Below are 27210 nucleotides of genomic sequence, written 5' to 3' on the forward strand. Positions count from 1 at the left end.
TTCATCGTCATCATCATCATCAAAAAGCCGAGACTTTCCTTTATATTCAAAGCAACTTGCGTCAGCGTTTGATGTGTCGCAAAGATTTCCTTTCACAACATCTCAAACGAGAACGACGTCCAAAACAGATCGAATGTCCCCAGATCTCATCTGTTGTCTCAGAGCAGAACCAGCAGGTTTCTGCGCATTGAAGTCCCGCGGATGTCGAATCCACTCGGCACACAGAGGAACGGGATTCAGATTTTCCTGACAGCCAATTAGTCCTCGATCTGACACCTTAGCATCTGTCTTGTCGCTGTCAAATCACAGCTAATCCTTCGGTGTGAACAGAATGTGGACTTTTGTGACTTGGCGTGCCACGTCCAGACACACTCGTTCAGGTGCGTCTCCTCTCTGTTCATCACTTCCTCTGGAACAAACATCATTTTAGCGGAGACGGTTTCCCGCATCGCGCCCATTTCACAATGATCCTCTCGTAGCCACAGAGCTTCCGCCGCTGAGAGACTCCATTCAACAACTCTACAAATCGACTTGATCTAAGGTACACCTCCGCAGCCCTCGGCAGAATATTAGAGGTGTTTAAGTTGCTGTTGCTTTCCAAACCATCTGCGGGGTATCTGCTGTCATGGAAACTTCTGTGAGTTTCATTGTAATGTCTTTAGGCAGGAAAGTTCAGCGTTTTCAGTATTTATGAAACCAGAGCGACAGGTTTGAATTTTTCATGCGGCTTGAAAGAGTCTCTCTGGAGCCGTTGGGCTTATATCCTCTGCAGGTTCTACACGGTGGAGCCATTTCCAGTGCAAAGCTACATGGCCGACATGACATTCGCTCGACCTTGACGGTGCGTCCTGCTGTCGGTTGGGCTGTGATTATGTATAGTCCACTTCTCGGGGGGGGGGGGGGGGGGGCAGTTAAGCCAAGAAAGCTGCAACATTAGTGCAACATCAGGCTGGTAGAGAAATATGGGGGATGAATGTGGAGGTAGGAGGTTGTTTTTTGATATTAGTTTTTGTGGGGAAGTTCATGTTTTTGGGTTTTTTTTTTACTCAAATGCACAGAATGGAATGCAAAAATCTGAAACATGCATTAAGACTCCATATGTGTGGATAACAAAATGTTAAATTTAATATCTCTGAGTTTTAGCAGTAGCCACTGCAGCCTGCTGGCTACTAGCACTCGTACTGGCAACTCACCTTTGACCCCTTCTCTCCTTGTCTGCCCTCTTTACCCGCTGGACCAACAGATCCCTAAAAAAGGTACAAAACGCAGGTACAATTAAATACGATAACATGCAGTTAAACTCTGCGCCTAACCTTAAGCATAATCGAAGGAACCTGTTTTTTTAATACTCTTTGAACTGGAAAATATCAGAAAGTTCCTGACACAAAGCAGAACATATTAGTTGTTTAGCTGAAACGCAGCGACCTTGAGCTCTGTTCAAGAGGGAAATGGTCGTGCGGGCGCTAGACAACATCAGTGTTTGCAAATTGCCCCACATTTCAAACACACTGAGCTAAAAGCACGTCAGGATTTTCTCCAAACAGCCTCTGGTCAGAACCTTGTAAGTGGGCTGTCATCTGCCATTAGAAACCATAATCAAACAGCAAACAAAAGCAAATGGTCTTTAATGTAGGTTATGGCGTGCTGGCAACTTTGTATGTGCATTAGTGAATGTGTGTGCAGGCGCGCTCACCCACACGTGCACCTGTATGTCTCTGCTAATGCAGTTGAGCAGCCACATGCATCAATGAGCTCCAAACAGGCAATTTTGAAGAGATATTAGGAACTTGACTAAGTGAGAATTATCTTGGTGAAGGATGAAAAGTCATTTCATTAACACGGATATGTAGCCGGGTCTAATTTGTTTTGCAGCCTCTGTCACATGGATACAGGCTCACGGTATAAATTGTGGGTTGAGAAAGTGCTTACTTTAACACTGTTTTTAAAATGCGCACGACAAACTGTCCGAGCCCTCATTTTCATTCCGGACACGGGATGGGAGGAAAACATACACAGCGGTGAATTCCTCTTTCGACAAAGTGTGCAGCAGAGAAGCCTTTAAATGTATCGGTTAAACGTATCGGATTTCACGACGAAACATAAGAAATTACCGTTCCTCATCAGTGTTCAATGTTCAGAAGGGTGGTGATAATAATATGTCCAAAAAAACTCAAGTAATCGCAAAATAAACAGTTATTTCACGCTTTATGCACAACATAACAGCCTGCAATTAAAGAATGGTTGTAAAAAAAAAATGCAAGATTAGTTGGCTCGACTCCATTGTTACAAAAAACAGTATTAAAATGATAAGCTTAATTTCTTGTCTTTAATATCAGAAAAATTCCATTTAAGAATAAATTCTCATCATTATCGTTATTCTCATCTGTGATGCCTAAACACTCCATTCAGCTGATGTTCTGTCTCACACAGTAAAAACCGAGACAAAAGTTTTACCATAAATGTGTATTTTTGAACTCACCCTTTTACCGGGAGGTCCCGGTACTCCCGCCTCACCAGATGGACCAGAGGGGCCCTGAAACCGAGCAATTAAAAGACTCAAGACCAGAGAAGGTGCAGCTTTCTGTTAAATGTTGTGGTTTAATCCACATCACACAAGCTCAGTAATGTGCACGGTAGTGTGTACATAAGTGTGTGTGAATATGTGACAAAACTTACAGGCTGTCCAGCCTCTCCATCATCTCCTTTGTCACCTGGTAAACCATCAATACCCTGAACAAACCAAAAACAACATAAAGAATCATTGAAATTGTTCATAAAACAACTGTGAATACAGAACTAGCTCTGATTTCATCTTCTGATCCGCTGAGGATCAATCACTTACAGCTGTGCCTGGCTCTCCAGGGGGGCCATGGTCTCCTGGGAAGCCGACTGGACCCTGCCGACGGATCAGAGTCAAAGTCAGACGTGAGATTGTGCATCAAACGGCATCGGTCGGGACAGTTTTGTGTGTTGGTGCTGCTCACGTACAGGGTTTCCCTTGGGGCCGTCGTCCCCGGGGGGCCCGCGGAGGCCGGCCGGTCCAGCAGCTCCAGGTGGACCAGTGTCTCCCTTCTCCCCAGTCTCTCCTTTCCTACCCTAAAGAGGCCAAACACCATTAAGGAACGCAGAGAAACCATGGCTATCATTATTACAAATGCATTAGCTAACAAAATAAAAGCTTACGGTTTAAAAAAATAGAACTGATTTACATTTTAATGTGATAATAACAGCAATAATGATAATTCTCGCTACAATGGCAGCCCAATCAGCATCTCATACTCTTGGCTAGCATGCTTTGGCCAGATTACAAGCGTGGAATCATTAGCAGACTCATTAGAGCACAGAGAGTCTCTGATCGATGCCAGCGGGGCACCTTCGACATTGACCACGGTGCTGCGTGGAGCCCAGAGTCTGTCAGCGTAAACCAATAGGCTGCAGCGAACCCAAACATCAATACAGAATGAAGGATTGAAGACTCGAGCGCATTACTCAGACGGGATCCGGGAGCCCGGACTAACGGCACCTCCGTGATCAGGATCTGCTGTTTATCTTCATTAGTGAAAACAGGCAAAGACGGCGAAAACAGCACGGGAGTAAAAACCTGTGATTAACCAGGGTGAGTTTGTGCCGCCCGACACTGATTTATGAAAAAAAACTGCTGAAAAGGGGTCACATGACAAGACTGGTGGAACTTTCTAAAACTCAGAAAGAGCCCCGACAGCTGCAGCCCTCTGAGGAGTTTGATAATGAATTACAAATAACTGCACCCTGGCAGATCTGGAGTGTAAAAGAATAATTGGGGTGGATTAAACGCTGCTGCTGTATTTATATATGTGAGCTGTTATGTTAAAAACAGATTTGAGATGACTCATGAATTTGTACCAGCATGGTATCGCACTTACCGCCATACCAGGCTCTCCGTGTGGTCCCGGGTTGCCAGCTTCCCCGGCTTCTCCCTGTAAGAGAGGGTGAAAATGTCCGAACACTATCAAATGCCAACATTTTTTACTTTTAAATGGCATCGTCTTGTTTTTGGCTTCTCTAAAGGTTTAAACACTTTTAAAGACAAAACAAGGCTCCTCTTACTTTTTCACCAACAGCTCCAGCTGAACCAATGCCACCAGGGGGGCCTTGGGAACCCTGTGGATGTAAACAAGATTCATTCAGAGATCTTTTTTTAAAAAGCTTTTAAAAACAAAACAAATATCACACCATTGATTTATTAGCGTGATTGAAGTGGCGTGAAAACAAAGAAACTTACAACTGTTCCGCCGGGACCCTGAGGACCTCTGGGGCCAGGAGGACCAGGTGGACCCTGTAAGTGAGGTCACATTTACACACTACTGAAGTCCAAGGTGCATCGACAATTTGTACGGACAAAACACACACAAATACACAAAGTGGGCCGGGGATAAATGTCAGACTCACCATCGCTCCGACGTCTCCGTTCTCTCCCTTCTCACCAGGGGGGCCGGGCAAACCCTGCAGAGGAGACCAATGTTCTTATTACACAGAGAAGATTGGCATGTGAAGCAGCTTTCCAGAAGAGTCCGCATGCGTTTGCACCTCATTAGCACTTTGGATTGATGTGCGGCAAACAGTGAGCTCCAGAATGTGGCGGGAAGCACATTAATACAACAAGAAACGAAGTGTTGTAAACACAATTAGTCAAAAAAGGACACCTTTTGTAATTAAAGGGTAGGGGAGGTTTGGCTATAATCAGCCTGTGTAAATTACAGGCAGAGAGCAGTAATCCATCTACACACAAAGGAAAGGGTAAACAAAGGGGACAATGTGAGCGGAGCTTTCTGGGAGTCAATCATTTGGAGCTGAAGCAGTTGGATTGGGAACGCTGGGAGGTTTTACTGTATCTGCGGTGATAATGGGAATAACGAGCGCGCGACCCGTGATGATGAGCTACCCTGAAGCTGGCGCGACACAGATATCGATCACTAATATCACACGTGTAATCTCGCTCCATTCCGGTGATTTACGGTGCCTTGCAACGGCAAAGGAGGGAGGAACTCTCAGTTTAGTCCTGAAGCCAGTGAATGAACTGAAGCCGCGGCTTTTCCACCGGTATTATTCCACAAAATCCCTCTTTGATTGTTGATGATTTGTTGTTAATTTAGTTTTTCGCCCTTTAAGGAGCCTCTAATGTCCCATTTTCTGCCCCCGCACATATCACATCAATCAAACCTCTTAATCCAAAGACCTCGGCGGGGACGAACGCAGACCAGCGTGGCCGGAACGTTACAAAGCAGCTCCCTCCCCTACAGTGCAAAACCATTTGCGCTACTTACTTAATAATTGCTTTGAAGAGCTGAGCTCGCAGGAGCTGCTGCCATTTATTGAAGGGCAGCTTTGCCAAACATAATTAAAAGACTAGAGATTGGGTGCATTATGTCCAATTAAAAGCCAATTGCACTGAATAACAACGTTATCTGGCCCTATTGACGAGCAGGTCTTGGCTCTAATTTCGTCTTCGATGAATCCTTGAATAACTGACTCAAATTCTCGTGCATCTTTCCTGTCTTCATTGCCCGATAGCAACAAGAAGCTAAGGTTGATGGACGACTATTCCGAGCCATCATTGGCGACTGGGACTTGGAAATGATCTTGAATATGATTAAGTTTGACAATCGTTTTCCTGAACGCTGCTCACATGCTACATATTTCATCTGCCTCGGCTTTGAACGTGCACGTTCCTACTCACCTACTGTTCCCACCAAACACACCCTCTAATAACAAGCTCAAGAATATCCTTTTAATATTCTCTGTATAATTCCAAGAAAAGTCCAATTTATGGATTTATTCTCTCGTCCTCAATGTGCTACATGAGATAAACAGTGCAACATTAAAACAGTCAGTCCTTTATTGACGGCAATTCTAAAACATCACAGCATCTAATACGAGGACGTCGGTCAGGCTACAGTGGCAGCGATGATTCCGGGAAAGAGGTGGCGTTCATCCCCATAACAACAACAACCGCGAGGAGCGACTTCCTGCCTGCTTCCTGCTCTCGTAATCAGAACTACTTGCGGAAGAAACCAAACACTGAGCCGCAATAACAGACCGCAGCAGCTGCTCTTTTATTTGGGCCCAAGAACTCTGCGGGGAGGTGCCTTCTGCACAGGGCTGCAGTTGGAGCGAAAACCCAACGGCCTGCGCCCGGCGCTGCTAATGCCCTGGCCAAACGCCAAACGCCAAGCATTAGCACCATTGATTGATTTTTACTACTATCTGTGGAGGAAGTCAGGGGGGTTTGGGGGGGGGGGGGGGGGGGGGGTAACGGGAAAAATGAAAACGCATTATTGCCTCAAAGCAACACATGCTGTTACTGAGAGCGGCAGCTGCTTTAATAAGTTATGTTGCATTTTGATGGAATGTAAGTGTAGGGAGAGATGAAATGCCGGCTTTGACAGAGCACAGATCGATGTGTTAGCTGTTCGGTCCCGTCCAGCGTGATCCAGCTGTCATGTGACCAGAGAGTAGGGATAAAAAAACGGTGCGTGCGAATAAAGGTGACGCGGACTCACCTGAAGTCCGACAGGTCCTGGCAGCCCGGGGAATCCTCTGGGCCCTTCATCTCCTTTCTGGCCAAACATACCCTGCTGTCCCCTCGGTCCCGCCTCACCATCACTGCCCTGTGGGAGGTTAAAGGGGATGAAACCCAAATATCTATAGAGCCCAATCGGATAAAACCTCCATATCCATCGGGGAATATCTATTATAAAATAGCTGTTTTACATCCCCTTTACAGTTGTGGATTACGTCCACATCCGTGTAGAGGGTGGGTTGGTATTAAGAGTTTACAGCTGACAGCGCTCTTCACTGTTAAGTGGGCTGAGAGCTCCTCAGCCCTCTTAACATTAAAGTAAAATGCAATATATATAATACAAATCACAGAATTCAGGGAACAGCTTCAGCCATTGAGCCCCCGTGCTTCCCGTAGCTGTACTAGCTAACGTAACCAGGGAGCGAGTGGCACCTGAGAAGCTGAGGACAGTGGCTTAGAAGCATGACTGACTTAAGATGCTGACTCCTTCTGTAAAGCCAGAGGTGCACAGGGCCACGCTGGATAGCAGGGGGAGACTTGAGGGAAAGAGCAAAGTGCTGACAAACTGTGAGTTTTCAGTTCAAACACATGTCAGCACTTGAAAGTGCTTGTGGAGCTCTCGTCGAGCCCTGGGACACGCGAGCAGCCTCGGGCGCTGGTACGGAATGCAGAAAGGTTTGGGAGGAGGCATTCGGTGATTGCAGGTGAGACAAGAGCCAAAGTTAAGCTGAACCAAAAGTTTATCACAAATCTGAACAGATTTTTGATTCTATCAGTGCTTTGGAAAACATTACGGAGGGACCAGTCGGCGAAGATCTATGAGAGCACTCGTCTGTTAGTTTGATCCCCATCATTTAAAGGAATTCTCTTTTGTTTGTGCACAATCTATCTGATAGATCTGATAGTGCTGATATTCCATATATATATATCTCTATTTACACGCTGTTTCTTTGCAAGGGAACATTTTCCTCCCATGGCCCAATGAAGTTTTGAAAGTTAGGGACCTAATTAAAGAAGAGTAAGTTGGTAAACCCTGTTTTGGGCCCAACTAAACCAAAAACTTCTTCTTTGCCTGATCCAGACGCCTCATCTTACTGTCAATGGCAATACTGATAGAGCATTTGACGCATACGCCGCGATGCTAACTTAATGGCTGGCTAGTATTGTGCTTCCTAGAAATGCCCACATATTAAGAAATGAGAGGGGAGGGCACAGATGCAACAAACTGTGACAGCGCTCGCTCCTCAGTTACGGATGCACAGGAACACCCTGACCTGCTGGGAGAACAACAAATCTTTCTCCGATGGTTTGTTGTTCAGCTTGGACGCGCTACCTGCCCTCCACTATCCATCTCTTCAGGTCTGCTGCAGCCCCCTACAGGGCCCCGCAGACGCTGAGACCTTTCTAAATTGGTGTTTGAAGGCTGATCATTTGCGGCAGCGAGCTGTTAATTTATCCTCAGGTCATCAGCTATTGAGAAACCAGAACCGTTCCTATGGTGATAACGAGAAGAGAGCAAGTGGCGCCACCACAGAGGAAGCACAGCATGCGACAGCACTTTTGGAGCGGGGATAACGATCAATATTTTTGATGACTGGCAGATTTATTCATGTAGCTGTTTCATTCTTTGTACTTTCCAAATATTTGATCAGATTAAATCCTACTCACAGCTGGACCAGGCGCTCCGATCACACCCTGAAGACCGGTCGGACCGGGTGGGCCCTAAAAACACACGGAACAATACAAGAAAACTTAGATTTAAGTATTATTCTAAGACACAATTATATCACAGGATGCACTTAGTCATTGTTTGAACTCTAAATTCCAAGTACCAACATTACCACATAAATATTACATGACTTTACAAGTAAATGTTGACATCAAATCATGATTCTGATGGTCACCAAGATCCCCCACATGAAGCTGCCTCTTCAAATAACACGAAAAGGCCATTTAACTCCACGGAATGTCTAACTCTGCCAGGAAAATCACAAAGAAAATATTTAATTTATTCCATGTGAAGCTCCTAATGAGTAATACTCAATTGAAAAATGAAAATGTTTAAGATAAAGGCAGAGCTGGGTGGTATTCTTTATTAGAAATGAGCACAGCAGCACTTACATTAATATTTTAGATGCTGCAGCCTGTTTGGGGGAAGATAACCTCAGCTGAGTCATTACTAGCTAACCTAGCACTCTTTGATTTATTCACCTCCAGAGACTAAAGCAGCTAAGACGAGCGTGTTTTATACAATTAGCGTGCACAAGAATGAATACACAAAATCAATTGTCATTAGGAACTCACAGATTCACCCTTGTCTCCTTTGCTTCCCTTCTGTCCAGGTCCTCCAACTTCTCCCTGTGGAGCAGCACAGCACAGCTCATATCTCTCCGTCTGGAAACAGCTCTCCTCCCGGGGCTTTAACCTCCAACAGGATTTGAACTGTAAATTCTCTTCAAGAGAGTCTCATTTGATTGGCCTGAGAAGACCTTGGGTGAGCCAATTAATTGATCGGCTCCGTGTCCAACCCCGTTGGATTTATGATTGGCAAAACGGGGCAATGAAATGGGATGTGACTCGGATCAGATGGTTCAGATGCCAGCAAATGTGAAGGAATTGCCATGGTGGGATTTCTGCGTGTTCAGGGTTTCCAGCGTGAGCACGCAACTACTTATTTGATTTAATGAAAGCAACAATCGCACAGTCACTTCTTGCCAAAGACTAAAACACGGTCTTCCGCGCAGTCTGTGTGTCTGTTACACAAGAATCCTGCAGGAGGGTTTGAGGCTCATCACTTTTGTGTTTTAATAAATACAGCAGATGCTTCAAGTGCTCCTCAGAGATCAATATTCAAATCAAATTTAATTACAGGCGCATTCACATGTTTACTTCACCTTGTCGCCGTCCTCTCCAGGGGGGCCCTGAGGACCACCCGAGCCTGGAAGACCAATGGGACCTTGGATGCCATCGCGGCCGGCGGGACCCACGTCACCTTTCTCTCCCTAAACATCGGCCCCATTGATTAGGTCAGATTTACTTTTTCTTAGGGTTTGCAAATGAGATGGAACGTCAACACTCACAGGAGCTCCCTTCTCTCCAGCAGGGCCAGGTGGCCCCTGGGGGCCATTACGTCCAGTCAGGCCAATTGGACCTCCAGGCCCAGCAGCACCTCTCTCTCCAGGAGAACCCTGTTATCAAAGACAATGATAATCAAGAACGTAGAAGGAACCAGCATAAACCCAAAGACACCTCTCACTGCTCCCAGTCTAAATATACTGTAGTAGGTAACTAAATAGCTTCTGAAAGGATGAATGAAGCTGTGGCCCCGTTAAATTGTACAATATAATGTGCATGAAAAACAAAACAAGTTTATTTAATCAGCCAACTGCACAAGTGCCCCCAATGCCAGAAACTGCAATCCTTCATCAGAAGGTCACTGCAGCAAACAAGAGTCAGAGAAGGTCTCAGTCTGCACACACACACACACACACACAGACACACACACACACTGATTTGGCTGTTGTTGATACGAGTTGCCACCTGGTCCTAATTTGCCTGGAACCATTTCACAATAGCCACACAGCTCCAACCTGTCACTGCCAAATATGCCAATGTGCCTGCCAGGAGACACACACACACAAACACACACACACACACACCCGCACAACTTTCATTCAGTCATAAATTGAGACTCGTTCATTTGAACAAAACTGAATAAAAAATGGGTGAAAACAGGGCGTTTCAACTTGTCACATCCTTTTTCTCGCAGACTCCGAACCACACAATCGCCCTTCCACTGCAGGAAACACGCGAATCCCAAAGCAGAACCCAATTCACAGCAGCTTAATCACAGGAAACGGCAGGAAATCGATGCGGTAAAATTTCTCGTCCCCGTCGCAGAACGGGCGAGGGCCCTTTCTCAGAGAGTTTTTCCCAAACAACAAAAGCAGACACTTCATGCGCCGTCAGCCAGTGGCTCGCTTTTCAACCACTTGAACAGAACTCTGTTTCCAGTCAGAGGTCTCCCTTCTTCTTGCTTTCATCATCCCTTCAACCGCGCTCTGCATATCCTGTCATCTAAACCGGCCTTTTTCAGTCATAGGCGAGTTGGGGGCAATTATTGAGGGTCCACGTTCCATGGACGAACAAAATGTCAGCCGGTACAAAGCCGCCTGTCAGTCAGCTCTCTGTACAGATTCAGATCCAGAGGCATTTTGTGGCGCTAACTGTTCCTGGGGAGAAGCAGGACTCATTTACTGTACAGCTTTATGGATTTCGCTGCCACTGCTACTCGAGGTGGGAACACGTTTAAATGTATGTAGCGTTTCCTGTAGGACGACAAGCGAGATAAAGGGTGAATAACACAGTAAATGAGCCCCGGTCTCTTATCAACAGAGTGCAAAGTTTCTTCCAAAGTGCTCACAAAAAAATGAAAGGAGTGCAGACTGCAACTTTCCTTGTCATTGCCATGACAGTTGCCATGGTAACTAAGTAGGAGAGGGAACCATCTCTGGCCAATCAAGCCACTGTTATGAAAGCAGACTTGGTCGGTTAAACAAAGATCAACGTGGGCTTCAAAACTGTTACAACAGCAATAGCACGCACACATTTCTAATTTATAAATAATATTGTATCTTGTCATAGGCAACAAAATATCAATAACCCCCTGTAAAAGTAATGTCAGAATGGTTACTTACAATTGGGCCAGGGGGTCCTTGAGGTCCTTCTCCTCCTTTTAAGCCAGCTGGACCCTGAAAGCAGAAGACAGCAGCAGGGTAATCTTTGTTCTCGGCCTCTGCTTACTGCCATCAAACAGAAGCAAACAAGCTGGTGAACCGGGTCTTCACATGTTCCTGTGCGCATTTATGTGTGCATGCGAGTGAGAGTTAGTTTAATCCCCCCCAACTACACAAAAAGGTATTATTGGAGACTTTATCTGTGCCTTCTGTTACACATTTCTCTGCAGTTCATTGTAAATATCTAAAAAAGCAGTGGGATGTTTTAGGAAGGCAGACTGGGAATAAACACAGCACGTCGAGTCGAACTGGAAATCCTTGAACCACTAAGCCAACACCATTGAGCTCAGAGGTGCAGGAAGAGAAGCAGGCGAAAATCTATCATCACACAGACCCTTTCTGAAACAGTTCAATGTGCGTGGGCGACGCTTCTTTAAACTAACGGTAACTCAGAATCAAACCGATAGCTTCCATTATCAAAGCCTATCTGTCGCCATAAAATCTAAAAAGCTTTGATGATCAGGCTACAGAAAACAATGTTTCATGAAGAAAAAGCTGCTGGCCTTTAAAGTCTCTGGTCTGACCCGTTAAAAAAAGAAAAATCCCTGCAGATTTATTGTACCAGGAGACAGAAACCTCTGAGGCATGTGGAAATTGAGCACATAAAAACCAAAATTACACAGGTTTCCTGGGTAGAAACTTGATGAAGTAACCTTTAGGCTAGGTGGGCAGGTGGGATCTCGGCGGCCAGATTTGGTCAAACTGAACAAAATAAGTCAGAATGGAAAAAGAAAAAAAGAACCCAGCCGGAGCTCTCGAGCTCCTTTTCCCAGCTTCGGTTTGTGTGCCCATTTCTGAGCTGCTGGTGTCTCCTTAGACACCGCGGGCCATGAATGCCGCTTAAACACGGTGCCAGGAAGCTGAGGCTGCGTATGAAAAACAGAGTTCACGTCAAGGTGTAAAGACTTTCATTATAATAACTAATTTACAGGCTCCGCCAGAGCCAGCGGGCACAGGCGCTGCCAAGCAGACTCTCCAACACCTTCCACATTTCACCACCGTGCATTAGAAGCATGGAAGCAGCTTTCTTAGCAATATAAACAAAAGCTTATTTATTGGCTGGGATTTTGCCACTGTTCCTTCCCTCAAGGCTGAAGGGGAGGATTGACAGTGCGTGCACGTGTGCACCTCGACAGAGCGCGCGCATGAGCTCGTTGTCACAGCACACAGAAGAGAAGCGAAACGGTGGTAATACGTCTAACGGGGCTCGTTGTAATGGTCAGCCTTGAAATGAGCCTCGGCGTCGCTCCCTCAGGCTGATCCGCGGTCAGCCATTCGCATTCAACCTTGAACTCTCTCTCACCTGTGCACTTTTGAGAACGAAATTAGGTTACCGAGCACGCTCCCGGTGCGTGCGCGGCATCCACCAAACTGCGGGGTTGAATCAGAATCAGAGCACTTTGACTCACCCTCAGATTCAAAACAAACCAGACTGTTTACAGAACAGCAATAACTAAAGTCTCCTTAAACAGGGAAAAGTGTAAATAACCAAATAACTACTAACTAAGCAGTTAGTAGTTTCGGGGTCAGTAGTGGATTTCATGTAGCAAATATACCAATAGTAACCACCCAGTGGGGAGGCTAAGTGTCACGTATCAAACACGTCCTGATACAACATGATCGATAGTCGACCTGTTGGTTTGGATGTAAAGGCCGACTAAAGTTTCTTTCTCTCCAATGTCGCCCTGCAACACTGGGGAAACTTACTAGCTTAAGATTCTTTTTAGGCCACATCCTCTACACCTGCATTCATCACACGGCAGCTTCAGCCCACCCTCGCTGCAGCATTGAGCAGCATGAACACCAGTCCTACAGCTCGTAGACTGCCAGCTTCCCATTTGGTTCAGTGGCACGTAGTTAGCTTGGTAATTGTGGTTTTGGGCTAAATTCAACTCTGTGTGTGTGTGTTGGTTTATACGACTGTGGGTGGTCCATTTGTTACCATGCCGCCTGGAAGTCCTCTTTGCCCCTGAAAGCCAGGCAGACCAGGTGGTCCCGCCTTGCCGCTATGACCCTGTGGACCTGGATCGCCCTGAAGATGGAGGAAAGCATAATACTCGTTTAACTGACATATGATATACCGCAAGACAAGATTCAAGAGTACTTTATCTTGAATCTTGTCTAGTTGCTGAAAGAGAAAAGTGCTTTTGAATGAAAGCAACGACTGGAGTAGAATCACAGAGAATTATTGAGAAAGTCGGAGGAGGGGAAAAAAAGCCAATTAAAGTGATTGATCTCCGACAAAAAAGCTTGAATTATACCTCGCTCTGTGGGAACAACAGATTAATATTTAAAGGCATAAAAGGAGATATGAGTCTTCAAACAAACAACAAGGGGAAGACTAATGGCATCTGGAATAGGCCACATATTGAGCAGAAACAGACAATCTATTTTTCTGTTTAACTTCAGTGTCATACGCGGTTCAGCTTGAGCCTAATTTTTCCATTTCATGCTTCAGAAGAATGCACCTTTGTTAGCCACAGAACTAAAGAATGAAAAGTATTCGTCCTGTCTCCATCTTCTGAGTTGTCAAAGGAAACACGACAAAGATGACAGAACAGGAAAGTGGCTTCAGTTTTATCGCCAACCCCCCCAAAAAACCTCAAAACAATCACGATTTACTTAAAACTATTTGGGATCGTCAGAACAGAATCGGTCACCTTTCCGCCCTCTTTTCCAGCAGCTCCGGGCAGACCTTGTTCACCAGGTGGGCCAGGGGGTCCAGGGTGTCCCCTCTCTCCGCTGGGTCCTGTACCTCCTGTTGGACCCTATGGACAAGAAACTACTATAAAATATCTCCTCTGGCATGCTAGAGACAATAATGTAGAGGCCGAAGAGCTAACTTTAGGAGAGTGAACGTAGATTTTATTGTCACGTTTGACAGATACGCTGTCGCCCACAACGCTGTATCTCTACAGCGCCTCATTCATCTCGCTTACGCTCAAACATGTTTCCAAATCCAGCAGAGAATCAGCAAAAAGCTGTTAAGTGTGTAAATGTGCAGTGTCTCTACCTGTGGTCCAACCACCCCTCCAGGTCCCGGAGGTCCTGTTTTTCCTTGGAAGCCCTTGAGAGGAAGAGAGATGCAACTGATTAAGTATAAAAGTCCTAATCGGTCCAGTCAAACCCTGTCGGAGGTCTGTATAAACGAGCGTGTGTGTGAGTGAGGGACTGAAGAGTGTGTGTGTGTGTGTGTCTCATTGCAATATGTTGTTTGTCACTTTGTAGTTTTGTCTTTGCACATTTTGTGAGGACCAGTAACAGATTTATTATTCTTGTGATGGTTCGTTTAAAAAACAACCTTATTTCAGTCTCATAATTGGCCTCGAAAAATTATTTGACATTCAAAATGACTCCATTAAGACCAGATCATTTCTTTCAAGTGGTGGAAGAAGCAAAAGTGAGTTATTTCACTGCAGCATAAGAGAAAAGAGAAGTATTTATAATGTGCAAATATAGAAGTAGGAGAACTTTGTTGATGTCAAAGACTTTCTGATTTATTAATTTGTGAGATGCATTTTATTAGACTGCTACATATAGGCTAAAAAAAGTAGATATTGCATAAAATATGAGCAGAACCTTAATTTGCTCTATAAACTACCAGCTCACCGTTTCTCCCCTCTGTCCTGGGTGTCCAGGCAGCCCATCCTTTCCTGGAGGGCCCTGAGGTCAACAGTCAACAAAAAATGTCAAAAACAAGGTTGATAATGATGAATTCAGTTTGATCAAAGCCTAAAAAAAAAGTCCAAATCCATAGATGCGACGTACATTTGGCCCTTTTGGTCCAGGGAAACCGAGAGGTCCTTGTGGCCCTTGAGGTCCCTAAAATGAACAGACATTGGAGAAGAAGGATGAAGAAGGATATAAGGGACAGACATTCAGTTTTCCTAATCATTTCCAGATGACCAAGATATGGTAACTAGAACCATCCTGTGGGAAAGAGGACCAGAATGGGCGGGTTCTGGTGGGAGGGAGGCCGGCTGGTGGGCATTCGGTAATAGTTAACACACCTTCCTCAGAATTCTGTGTCTTCATTGTATTTTTGTATTTGATTTTTGTATTTAATTTCAGTAGAAGCATAATTTGTCTAATCTACCTGAGTTCAACGTCCTCTTTCGACCTCTGCGATTAGCTGTATTTGCTTAAAAACTACGGTAGAAACCTGCCAAGTTTTAAAGACGGGAAAGAAGCGGATACCAACCCTTTCGCCTGGTGGGCCAGCAGGTCCATCGCTGCCTGAGGTGCCCTGTCGAGAAAAAGGTTCTGAAATTTAGAACTGGAAAATGCGAATGCATTCTTTCAGCAGCTTCCTGTTTTCAGACGAATCCTTGTAATTCCACATGAAAAAACATTATTATGCGAAATGTGTTCCTCCTCACCTTTGCACCTGGCTTTCCGGTTGGTCCTCTAGCACCTCGTCCACCCCGCGGGCCCTGCAGAGTATAAAATGATGTGTTGAAGTCATATAACAGAAGTTATAACACAAGTCACTGTTTATACAGTTGAATGTTTTGCTATTTGGGCTGGATCAATCATTAATCTGGAGGACGCGTGCTGAGCGGGGACGCCTACCGTTGGGCCTCTCTGTCCTCTGGGGCCTGGTTTTCCACCGAGTCCCTGAGAAAGAAACAGAAAACAAAGCTTTGGTTGGCACCACATTTGGATTCCTCGCACCGTGGGCTCGTGTGAGGCGTCACATGTTAGCGGCTCTGCGTTGTCAAATATGCTCCGAAGCACTGACAGATGCATTTGAAAATGAAATAAATAATGCAATCGCAGCAGCAAGCGTTTGCCCAACGGCACTTGACAGCTCCTATCAGCTGCCAGGGGTGTTCGGCGCCCACCACCTGTCTACTAGAGCGAGCGTGTCTTATCAATAAGAGGCGCCAATCCCCCACCAAATCACCGTTCTCCATGTCAACCCATCCTCAATCTACTCCACAATTACACGGCTCCTCTGAACACGGCGTGACTACCCGCCCCTCAAATTCCCCAAATCCTTCCCTTGTGGTTGACTTTTTGGGGTGTAGAGACCAGCATCAGTGGCTGTGATATCCCAGGGGCCCCTAAAGCTGACATTTCTAAATATGAAGCCCCGGGAGTCCAATTAGAGCCCGGAGCCTTAGATATAAGGACTACCTTTCCAAACTTACAGTTTGTATAGGCTGTGCGGAAAAGTTGAGGATTCTAGTCAGGCTTGTTAGTCTTCTCTGGGGTTTCACGCCTTCAATTTTACAATAAAATCCAAGTGCATATAATGAGGGGAAATTTAGCCAGTGATTTCTCAGGCACAGCCAGCTGTGCGTTTAGTGAAGGGAAGTGAAGGCATCAGAACGGTGATTTTCAGTCCTGCCGGACTGCTAACTGTGAGCAACCAAATCCAAAATCTGCTAAAATGATGACGAGAGAAGCGCTGCTACGCTTGGGCTGCCGTGCAGGGAATTCCACAGTTACTTACTTCACTTTCTTGAACATCGCTTTTATAGAACACAGAATAATTAGCCTTGCAGCTCACCCTTGTGCCCTTCTCGCCATTTGCTCCGGGGAATCCAGGGAAGCCATTGGAGCCCTGCATAACACCCACACACACACACACACACACACACACATGAGCATGAATTAAAGCCATTGGACAGCATTAAAAAAGAGATATCTCCCCTTTTCTGTCTGAAGAAGCATTCTGACACAGGCAGCAGTAGACAATTCACTGGCTCGGGCTAATTAGAAGGACGCTACCCTTGTTATCAAATGGCTGCAATCTCCACTTCCTAAAGATCAATGACAAGCCTCCTTTATTGCCTTGAAGGAGCCCACAGGAAAGGTTTCGCCGGCACCATTTACAGCCCGTCTGACATACAGACAGAGGTGCTGACCCACACTGGCTGTTAGCACAGTTAAGGAGCGAAAGACGGAGATAAAGAAGCAGAAAGCGCAAAAACAGACGAGGAACAGGAACACTGTAACTCTCCCTCGATGCCCATCACTGCTTTATTTATTAAGCTTGCTCAGTCTGCAGCGGCGGTGCCTTTGGGTCAAACGCTCTGAGGCAAAACACTGATGTATGAATAAAGGGAGAACAAAGCGGTTGCCCTTGTTTAGCCGTGCAAATCGTTTCTACATTCCTTTGTTGGAGTTATCCCTCATATGACGCAACGCACTTAGGCACTGTGTCATATAAGCGAGCGCGTCCCAACACAGAACTGTGGGCAGAACTTGTGGAGACAGCAGAAGGGGGGGGATCTATCTGCTTAATTGGTTTTTCACTGAGGTGCAGTTATGGCAAATTGTGAGGAGAGCTGCTGCTGGACAAGCCTGACTGGCACCAACAAGATACGGTAGCCGACTGAAGTTATTGCAAATGGCATCCAGGATTAACGGTGTGGGAAAGCTGTTAACAGGGAGTGATGGAGTGCAGCAGCCAAAACCAAAGTCAATGGTGGGATCCGCAGACTGATCCAGGAGGATAAAGGCTGCAAACAGGCCGGGAATTTCACGTTTTATGCCACAGATGCGGGAGAAGAAACTTCGATCGCAACTATCACACCTTGCTAACCATTTAAATCTCACGACAGAAGAAAATAAAATCCCAAACTAACCTCTAAAACAATTTTAAATAAATGTATGCGCCCCATTTAAAGAGAGAAGACTATATAGTGTTTCATAAATATCTTTTGAAGCATATTTTATCATCTAAATAGTAGATTTAATGCAGATTTCCACAGGGAACCTTTGTGGGTAGCTCATATTAATATTTGTATTAGCATAGTAGCATACAACATTTGTGGTTGCAAATAAGGCCCTGAAATTTTTAACTAATTAATCGACATTTTACACATGGTCACATTTACTTTTCTCAGAAATTTGACAAATTTTTGCCTTTTTGCTGCTGATGTGCTGATAATAAAAGGCTATTCAATGAGGAGATGAGCTCTGCACAATTCTAGATGATGTGTTTGCACATATGTGTCCCACTTCGTCAGAGTAGGTGTATCGAATCCATCATTTCAGTGCCAGGCTGCCAAAGCTGCCAGCAGCACGGAGGGAAGAGCTGCGGCTGCACACCAGAATGCTAGTTAGCGCGGAATGCCAGGAGTGTGAGCTACTGCATGGACCAAAGTCAGCAGGGAGGGAGGCTCCAGTCAGGGAGTGATCAGGTCTTTCAGTAGGAATTGAGGTGAGAGGACAGCGGGTGTCATCGCTCAGTACCCACCTTAGAGCCTTGTCTGCCAGGATACCCGGGTAATCCAGGGACTCCAAGTTTTCCCTAAAAAGAAGAAAAGGGGAACAAAACAAAGCTGAACAAAGCGACGCTGAAGGCTGCAGTTCACAAAAGCTGTTTGACTGAAGGTCATTTAGAGATACATGCAAGGCCTGATCGACCTAACCCATAATCCACTGGGCTCTTACAGTACGTGCGTCAGGCCAAAATGTACAGAGATTAAACAGTTGTGAACAGTTTAAGCTAGCAGGTTAATTGACATCAAAATCATTGGTTTTTCTGGTGGGGGAAAAAAAGATAATAACTGTGTTTTCCTTTGTTTAACCCCAGAGTGGATCGATCTGAGCAGCGTTCAAACACGTCAATAACACACTGATCAATCATTTTCTATTCTTACTATTGAACTTTTGCTGAGCGTCACACTGAGTGACAGATCAGTGGAGGGGGTGAGAGTTTTGCAGAGAAATGGTGGCAACATGAAGTCAGGTTATTCTGGACTGCTGAGGTGAGTTAAAAGAGGAACGGGGCAACTGTAAATCTGCCGACAGCTTTCTCTCCAGTTCATCGAAGACATTCCAGTCGTACAGTTTGGTCTCAAAAGGTCGATGATTTACCTTCTCTCCAGCCAGTCCTGTTGGGCCCAGTTCTCCGCCAGGTCCAGACTTTCCTTTAGGACCCTCGGGGCCATCCTCTCCCCTGGGCCCTTGCAAGCCAGATTCACCCTTGACGAAAAGCAAACAACATTGTACTTGCTGCTCTGTCTTTCTCAGATTTCCCTGTATAAACGCCGATTTACCTTGTCACCCTTGAGGCCCATGTCACCTTTAAAGCCAGGGAATCCATCCTCTCCCTGAAGACGAGAGACAGAAAACAATGAGCCGAGTGTCCTCTTATTGTTTAAATCCTTAACAATACTGACTGTGGGGTGTATCATAACAGCTAATTCCTGCCAATTGGTAGTTTCATTATACAATAATACTGACACCTAGTGGCTACTGAAGCATTTACACGACCACCGTCTTTTCTGTGCTATACTGCCACCCTGTGGTTTATTTTCAGAATGCATTTTAAAAGATGGATTAATTTCCAAGACCATGTTATTAGCTGAACAGCAGTGGTCTCTGATCCACGACGACTGTCAGACTCATGTTAAACACTGAAATACAAGCACGAAGAAAGTGGCCACAGATCAGCTTCCTCTGAAAGGTCCACACAAACAGCCTCATTCGTGTTTAATGTTCCACGTCCCATTACTTCTCAGCAGCACACAGACTTAACTCTCAGTCGGGTGGACCTATTAGGATTTTTTCCACTAGCAGGATTCCAAGGAAGCATCATTTGAGATGGAATTACAGTTTTTATTATTTTAGAGTAATGTTATTTGTTATTTAGGGGGAAAGGGCACAGAGCTGTTTACCTTTTCTCCTTTGCCTCCTTTAAGGCCTCGAATTCCATCAGCACCCTGTCAAAAAAGTGGAAAATAGAGGTCAGGATAAGAGTCACAGAGATTCAAACAGGAGCTATAATGGGATTGCAATAATACTTACTTTCACACCACGAGGGCCAGGGTAGCCAATAGATCCTATAGGACCAGGATGACCCTAAGATAGAGAGTCACATCCTTCTGAGCAAGCGTCACCATGGCTATGCTGTTTTGTACAGTAGTTTCATATAAGTAGATTCATCTGAAGTGTGCGTTTATATCAAACCTCACCTCCAGGGGCACATTTGGTCGTCTACTAGATCAAGTTTAAGAGACAAAGTGTGACACGCTCTACTCACGGTCATTCCTTTCTCCCCTGGAGGACCTTCTTTTCCTGGGTGACCCTGCGAAATGAAGCCCAGCAGGTGATCAATGTTCAATCCCGCAGGCCGTCGTTTTGACCGAACAACGTGGAAATGCGCTACTCACAGGGGGGCCGTCGGCGCCGGCAAGACCGGCCATACCTTGCTTCCCCTGAGGTCCCTGCAGACAGAAGGCAGTGAATGTGAAGCTCACGGGCCCGACGTATAGAACTCAGACGCACGACAGCCAACTCTGAAAGCTTTAGACATTAACCCAAATCCACTGAGATAATCAGCGTGCTGTCTGGCGACGGAAACGTTAAAGTAATAGCAACGTTTTGCCTACAATAATATCATCCAGTGCGTGCGTCCAGTCGTCTGTCTGCATGTGTGTGAATGTTTTAACTTTGAGAGAAGCCAATAAAGGACACAATGTCTGCAGAATCACTTATAAGGTCTGGATTCAGACGTTCGCTTATCGAAGCAGCAGAGCACAGTTGTGGTTGGCCGACTGGTTCAGATTCCGCTTTACTTACTTTTTCACCTGGAGGCCCGATCGGACCTTGAGGACCAATAAGACCCTGGAAAACAGAGACGAAAGGGTCTGTTATTAGAACAGCTCACTGAATGAACTCCTCCATAACCAACGACGTCCTGTGACGTATTTATGTGATTTTGAAGCAGCTCGTTTGCTTTTGATTCATTTTCTTTTCCTTAATCAGCCACTTCCTGCCGCTTGCTCAGCAGTTTGGTCACATCTAATGTGAATGAACCTTCTCACAGCTTAATGTTTGTTGGTTTTTATGGTCTCATAATGCCTGGGATGCCTCACACTTTCCAGGGGAATGATGACGTTTTGTTCATGCTACAAATGTCAGCAGGTCTGAAATCTACCTGGCAACGCGGCCTGGCTGCCATAGTAGATCTATTGTTTACTGCTAAAGACGACCACAGACTGGAGGAGTTCTGCTCTGCCACAAACTGGTTTTGGTAATCAGATTGAGCACTATCAAATTATTCCAACATGTCTCATTCCAGCTGGGCAGAGTGGATGTATTTTCTTTTTCTGTTCTGGCCACAGGAAAAGACAGAGAGAGGTTGGGAGAGAGAGAGAGAGAGAGAGAGAGAGAGAAAACAAACAGAAGAATGAAAACCCTTAAAACATCTTAGCTCTCTCAGGCATTTGTGTGGAATGTTCTGCAGCAGCGCTTGTGACTTAAGCGAGAATAAAAGATGAAAACTATAGCAGAGCAAAAGAAATATTTTCCTGCCTAAAGCTTGGCTGAGAAAACAAGTTTGTGGATCTTCCCAGCGCGCACAAGGTGACAATAAAAGCGAGAGAATGGGCGGTATGGCAGACAGACAGGGCAGATAAAAGAGAAAGAAAAAGGAAATACGGTTAAAACACAAATAAACTGAAGCTTACATGTGGACCAGGCAAGCCCTGCTGTCCAGGAGGCCCAGATTCTCCTTGTGGACCCTGTGAATAACAACAAAAATTCATGTATAATTCATATATAGTATCATTCTTTATGTATTCACACAGAGTCTTAATAAAAATGGTGAAATCTACTGGCTGAATATATAAAGAGGTGGTGACACAAAGCAAGAGTACATGAGTCTCGTCCAAACTCTCACGACTGCAGAGTCCAGTGGCTGGACAACGTCTAGATTTGGCCCCAAAACCATCTGGGTCTGGATTAAAGAGCTGCTGGGATGGCGGGTCTGTTGGTATCGCTGCTGAGTATTAATGCGCCACAAAGCAAAGCGCACAAAAACAGACAAGGTCCTTTGCAACAATCTGCCACAGCTGTTACAACACGGAATACAAATGAGCGAAGGAGCCTGACGGGAATGCGAGTAGGTTGATGAACTGAAGCTCCAGAGCCTCTAATGATAGTCGCCGAATCCAAGTCGGCTTACAGAAATACCTGAGTACAACGGTGAGTTTCTGGGACGCTCTCGGACCCTCATTTTAGCATCCCCCTGAGACCCTGTGGGGACACACAGGGGCCCCACACACATGCACACACGCACGCGGGCGTACACGCCTGCAGCATGAGCCCTAAGGAAAAGCTAAGCACTTCTCCATTATCTATTCAGTCTCCAGACCTGCTCAAGAAAAGATCCTGCAACTTTCCAAAGACACACCCCGACTTCACTGACCATCTCTAATTAGCAAATGACCCCTGACCTCTATGAATGTCATGTTACACACAGGTGAAAGGTCAGTGTCCTCCAATCGGCCTCAGGCGGGTCATGCTGTAGACTGAGGGCTTGGTTGACATCCTTTTCTGTTTCATCTTCTAGCAGGCGACATATTAAACATGAGGATAAAAGGTACTCACCATATTTCCTTTAGGACCAGGAGGCCCATCAATGCCAGGAAGACCCTAAAAACCAGAGTTAAATGAGCAATCTGACCGAGACAGAACACGATCATCCTCTGGGTGGAAAGGCGGTGTACTTACAGTCTGTCCTGAAGGACCCGAAGACCCTCTTGGGCCAAGTAAACCCCGAGGGCCCTGTACATCAAGACACAATCCAAGCACAGTTAAAGTCCCCCTGCAGTCAGAAATGTCCACTCTTCCCCCTCCGGCGACTAAAGAGCTGCTTTACTTTCATCTGCTGAAAGGTCCTCTGCAATGTTCTCTCCATATGGTTTGAAAATATTTATAATAATCTAAATCTATAAAAAATATAGATAAATGTTCCTGTATGAAAGAACTATAGTGAGTGCGATGAGGCGAAAAAGAATGCAAATTTAAAATCAAATGCTGTCGTATGATAAAGACTTCAAATTCTGATATCAGACTGACCTACTGTGGTCAAATACAGCAACTACAGGAGCCACTAAGCATGAAAGAAGCACTGAGTTTTAAGTTTTCTTAGAACTTTTCTGTCTTTCAACTTCAATATTACAAATGTCTGGCCTAGGCAGGCTGGAATATGATCTCTTCATCTTAAAAGACAGCAGCCCACAGCGGCGCTGGAAATGACCATTGTTTTTATCTATGTTGCTGTCATATTCGTCACAATCCCCTCACATCAGTGGCCTGATATGAAACATACTCACACTCTCTCCAGCCACACCTCGCTGTCCAACCTGGCCATCTTCACCCTGTGTGTGCAGGAGCGTTAGCCAAGTAATGCGCACTAAATGTTCACAATTTACGGCGACTGATGCGCTACTCACTCTGGGGCCATCATCTCCCGGGGAGCCTGGGGCACCTGTGGGGCCCTGTTCACCCTGAGAGGAAAAAGAGAAGGAAATTAAGCACATAGTGTGTTTTCACAGATTTATGGTAAAAGGAATAAAGTACAATATAGGAGAATCAATCTCTGCTTTAATTTCACCCACTGCACCATAATTGGTATGGACCTATGGTCTAGTTCCTGCAATTTATCATCTTCTATAAGATCCGTCTGACTCCTGTTGACCCTGTAATTAGTATAGGACAAAATATGGCAGCCTGTCTAGAAATACGCCTCTGTGATCTCTGGCCTTTCTGTCTTGGCTCTACATTAAAGTCGAGCTTCCCCAAATACCAGACGAACTGCCAGTCATTCGCCTGCAGGCTGGGTTAAATGAAGGCCAAGCGGTTCTGGACTAAGTTGGTCAAAATCGCTGATGAGATGTATGGGCTCAGAGATCTGTCAGATCTGGAGCCCACGAGACGTAGCGGGGGGAGCCTTTGAACTACACATCAGCCGTAAAGACAGGGGGAGCGCCTTGTTTTTGGTGCCAGCTTGAAGCTTTAATGATGTTTGTATTCCCACTCTTTGTCCACCACGCCTAGCCGTTTCCCTCCCAACTTACCCTGTGTCCTTTCTCTCCAGGAAGACCAGGGAGGCCGTCAAACCCTCGGTCGCCCTGCAACCAATTGGTTCCGTCAGTTCATGTAACAAACACGTAATCATTTACAGGAGAAGCGAGTGAGCGTTGCACCTTTGGTCCCGCCTCTCCTGGTATTCCACGAGCGCCGTCAGCGCCGTTACGGCCCTGGAAAACGAGAAGATAGGAGGAAGTTAAATACTGTGAAAACCATACAAGGAGGTAACTTAATTGTTCATCAATCTGCTTTTTGGAAGAGAAAGATCAAAGCCAAATGATTCAAACATCTTGAGGATGAAAAGGTCTGTTACCCTCTTTCCCGCCTTCCCTGGTGGACCGGTTGCACCCTGAAGACCTCTGGGTCCCTTTGAGGAAAACACATCGGTATAAGTGAATAAAGCCTTTGGCAGGTCTGTGAGGCTGATGCATGTTGTTGGTCTCGTGGACACAACAATGTTTTCACCTGTGGTCCAGAGTCCCCACTGTCACCTTTGAGACCAGGAGCCCCGGGACCTCCCTGTTGACAAACACAAACAGATCTGGTCAGGCTGCAGAAGATCGATGTCACACGTGTAGGTATCAAAAACTGTGAACCCTAAAAAGTTTGTTCTCTGTTCCTGAAGACACATTTGAATTAAATCAATTCTCCATTAGGTGTTAAGAAGCCAGCAAAGTTTGTGCTCATTGTTATGGATCCAATCTGCTCTCAGGCAGATGTGGAGGAGGACAGAGGGAGCGCACATGCACGCCTGGGAGTGTGTGCTGGCGGCGCATTGATGTTTGGGCCTAAAGCCTTTACAGGAAGAAGCTCTAATCACCTAATCAGCTTCTCATAAAAAGTGAAAGGACTGGCTGGAGCGGTGATTAGGTCAGTGGTGTGTTTATGTTTAGGTTGTCTTAAGCTACTCACGAGAGGACCAGATCTTCCCGTCATGCCGCCTGGCCCCGGAGGACCTCTCATGGCCAGCTGTGGAGCAGAGAAAGCAGAGTTCTCAATGTTGACAGTTTTCCAGCAGAGAAAGTTGACTTGGTGTTATTGGGAGAGGGTGATGGCACCGCTGTCGTGGAGCTACAGACACAATAATCAACATCCGCAAAATCCATTGAAATAAAAGCTGCAGGGTTATAGCCATTATTGTCACAACATGTCATTAACAGCGCAAAAAGAAAAAAGGAGACTTGTTAAAATCCAAATATTGTCATGATTTTGTTAAAATTCTCCATCAGAGTTTCCAAAGTGGGTATCTGGCCTTATTTTACATCTGATTGTTGTGCAAATCAGCTAAGAAAAGGGAAAATGACTCTCTTTGCGTCCTTAATTGCACATATTAAAGTAATTCCAGCGTAGTCCAAACAGGTCAGAAATAATTGAACATTAAACTCCGACTTTTCCTATTCCTGCTTTGGGCATCGACCAGCGGCGTGAAAGATGAATAAAGAAAGGTGACAAGTGCTTCCAAGACATTACTAAACACCAGTTGACCTGCTCTGGCAGCCGTCAAGCTCCGCGGTGCGCTGTCAGTGTGTGAGTAGTCAGCGTCGGTGAAACAGCTAATGGTTTCCATCTGGCGTTACCGTAGATCACACCTTGCTTACAGCTGCATAATCCAACCTGTTTTCCAACGCTGCTATGGTTATTTGGACTCTCAAGTGGGTCCGGACATCTGGTTTAGCTTTAAAGCCGCTACACTACACTACATTTAGGGACCTGGACCATTTTGAGGATTGAGTGGCACTGAATTGTAATTCCTATATCTGCTAGATTTCTGGGACAATCTGTCTTCTTCATTTCAAACTTTGATTGCATCAGATTTTTCACCCCCCCACAAAAATAAAAATAAAATGAAATAAAACCCTCTCTGAAATTCAGAATGGATACGTTAGGATCGTATTAGGGGTGATACTTGCCCTGGCCTGAGACAGGATCGCCTGAGCCTGAGCTTCCTGGGCGGAAACCACAGGTCCCTTGTGTGACTCTCCGCCTGCACGGAACTGTCAACCACACACACACACACACAGAAAAAAAACACAATTAAAAACCAAAGGGGTTCCACTTTTCTCTTACAGAGTGAGACATCCAATGGATGAGCTCATAAAGATCAAGCCTGCAAAGCCGTGTTTATACTGTGTGCATATAGATGCAGGCATACGCAGCAGCTTGCAAATACACACACACACACACACACACACACACACACGCACGCACACACAATTGGTGAGCAAAAACAAATAGGTGTCAGCAGCCTTTCAGAAACTTGTTCCACTTTGCTGCACTGGCTGACATTTATGAGGTAAGTGATTTGTAAGCAAAGGAAACAGTGTTGGGATCTCTTGGCCTGCTGGCGATGCATTGAGGTAAACTTACAAAAGGAGGTATGAAGCGTGTGATGTGTGAGGAAAGACAGACACTGGGCTACTTACTGGGAGCATCAGAATGGTTCCTGGAAGCCCAGGGACACCATCTGAACCAGGAAGACCAGGCCGCCCTGAAGGACCCTGGACGACACAAGCATCATGATTATCTTCTCAAACCTGAGCTAAAATTATAACTACACATGGAAAAGGAAAGAAGTGATTTTTCTCTAAAGTATCATACAATTGACTTTCTAAGAATCTAACATGGCCGCGAAGGTTTGAACAACTACTAAAAGCAAGAAAGAGAAAGATTTTAAACAGATGGAGAGGCTGGACAAAGAGGACTTCCATGGTGCTCTGTTCGAAATTATAGCACTATATCTACATTTCAAATCAATATATCCAACCTCTGATATCCCTGATCAAACTGTTTCCCTTAAATGCATACATAACTCGATAACTGTTACGTTATTGAAAACAGGCTGCAAAAAAAAAAAGTGTTGAGTCCCAGTGTTGATGGGAGGCACCACCGACCTCAGACCATCCTCAGAATGATTCCATGTGCCTCTGCCTGTCTTTTTGCAGAGGCCAGTAAGTAATAAGCGCTGGTATTGTGGCAATGTGTTGTGTTAATGACATTTCAACATGAATAGGAAAGTTA

General features: G+C 45.4%; 1 protein-coding gene across 1 annotated transcript in view; it reads right to left on the bottom strand.

Annotated features, from left to right (window-relative positions):
* Nucleotides 1–27210, bottom strand: part of LOC101062798 (collagen alpha-1(XI) chain-like) — a 57240-nt gene that overhangs the window by 6304 nt on the left and 23726 nt on the right. Inside the window, 44 exon segments of the mRNA XM_003975336.3 lie at nucleotides 1194–1247; nucleotides 2480–2533; nucleotides 2677–2730; nucleotides 2843–2896; nucleotides 2989–3096; nucleotides 3903–3956; nucleotides 4087–4140; nucleotides 4262–4315; nucleotides 4429–4482; nucleotides 6540–6647; nucleotides 8228–8281; nucleotides 8864–8917; nucleotides 9454–9561; nucleotides 9640–9747; nucleotides 11257–11310; nucleotides 13298–13387; nucleotides 14016–14123; nucleotides 14369–14422; nucleotides 14965–15018; nucleotides 15124–15177; nucleotides 15557–15601; nucleotides 15735–15788; nucleotides 15928–15972; nucleotides 16871–16924; nucleotides 18566–18619; nucleotides 19189–19296; nucleotides 19371–19424; nucleotides 19992–20036; nucleotides 20122–20175; nucleotides 20357–20401; nucleotides 20487–20540; nucleotides 20896–20940; nucleotides 21786–21839; nucleotides 22708–22752; nucleotides 22831–22884; nucleotides 23436–23480; nucleotides 23556–23609; nucleotides 24180–24233; nucleotides 24309–24362; nucleotides 24506–24559; nucleotides 24658–24711; nucleotides 25105–25161; nucleotides 26103–26186; nucleotides 26616–26690. Of these exon segments, the coding sequence (XP_003975385.2) occupies nucleotides 1194–1247; nucleotides 2480–2533; nucleotides 2677–2730; nucleotides 2843–2896; nucleotides 2989–3096; nucleotides 3903–3956; nucleotides 4087–4140; nucleotides 4262–4315; nucleotides 4429–4482; nucleotides 6540–6647; nucleotides 8228–8281; nucleotides 8864–8917; nucleotides 9454–9561; nucleotides 9640–9747; nucleotides 11257–11310; nucleotides 13298–13387; nucleotides 14016–14123; nucleotides 14369–14422; nucleotides 14965–15018; nucleotides 15124–15177; nucleotides 15557–15601; nucleotides 15735–15788; nucleotides 15928–15972; nucleotides 16871–16924; nucleotides 18566–18619; nucleotides 19189–19296; nucleotides 19371–19424; nucleotides 19992–20036; nucleotides 20122–20175; nucleotides 20357–20401; nucleotides 20487–20540; nucleotides 20896–20940; nucleotides 21786–21839; nucleotides 22708–22752; nucleotides 22831–22884; nucleotides 23436–23480; nucleotides 23556–23609; nucleotides 24180–24233; nucleotides 24309–24362; nucleotides 24506–24559; nucleotides 24658–24711; nucleotides 25105–25161; nucleotides 26103–26186; nucleotides 26616–26690 (2727 nt within the window).

Source organism: Takifugu rubripes, chromosome 22 (genome assembly GCF_901000725.2).
Source record: "Takifugu rubripes chromosome 22, fTakRub1.2, whole genome shotgun sequence".
Lineage (NCBI taxonomy): Eukaryota > Metazoa > Chordata > Actinopteri > Tetraodontiformes > Tetraodontidae > Takifugu > Takifugu rubripes.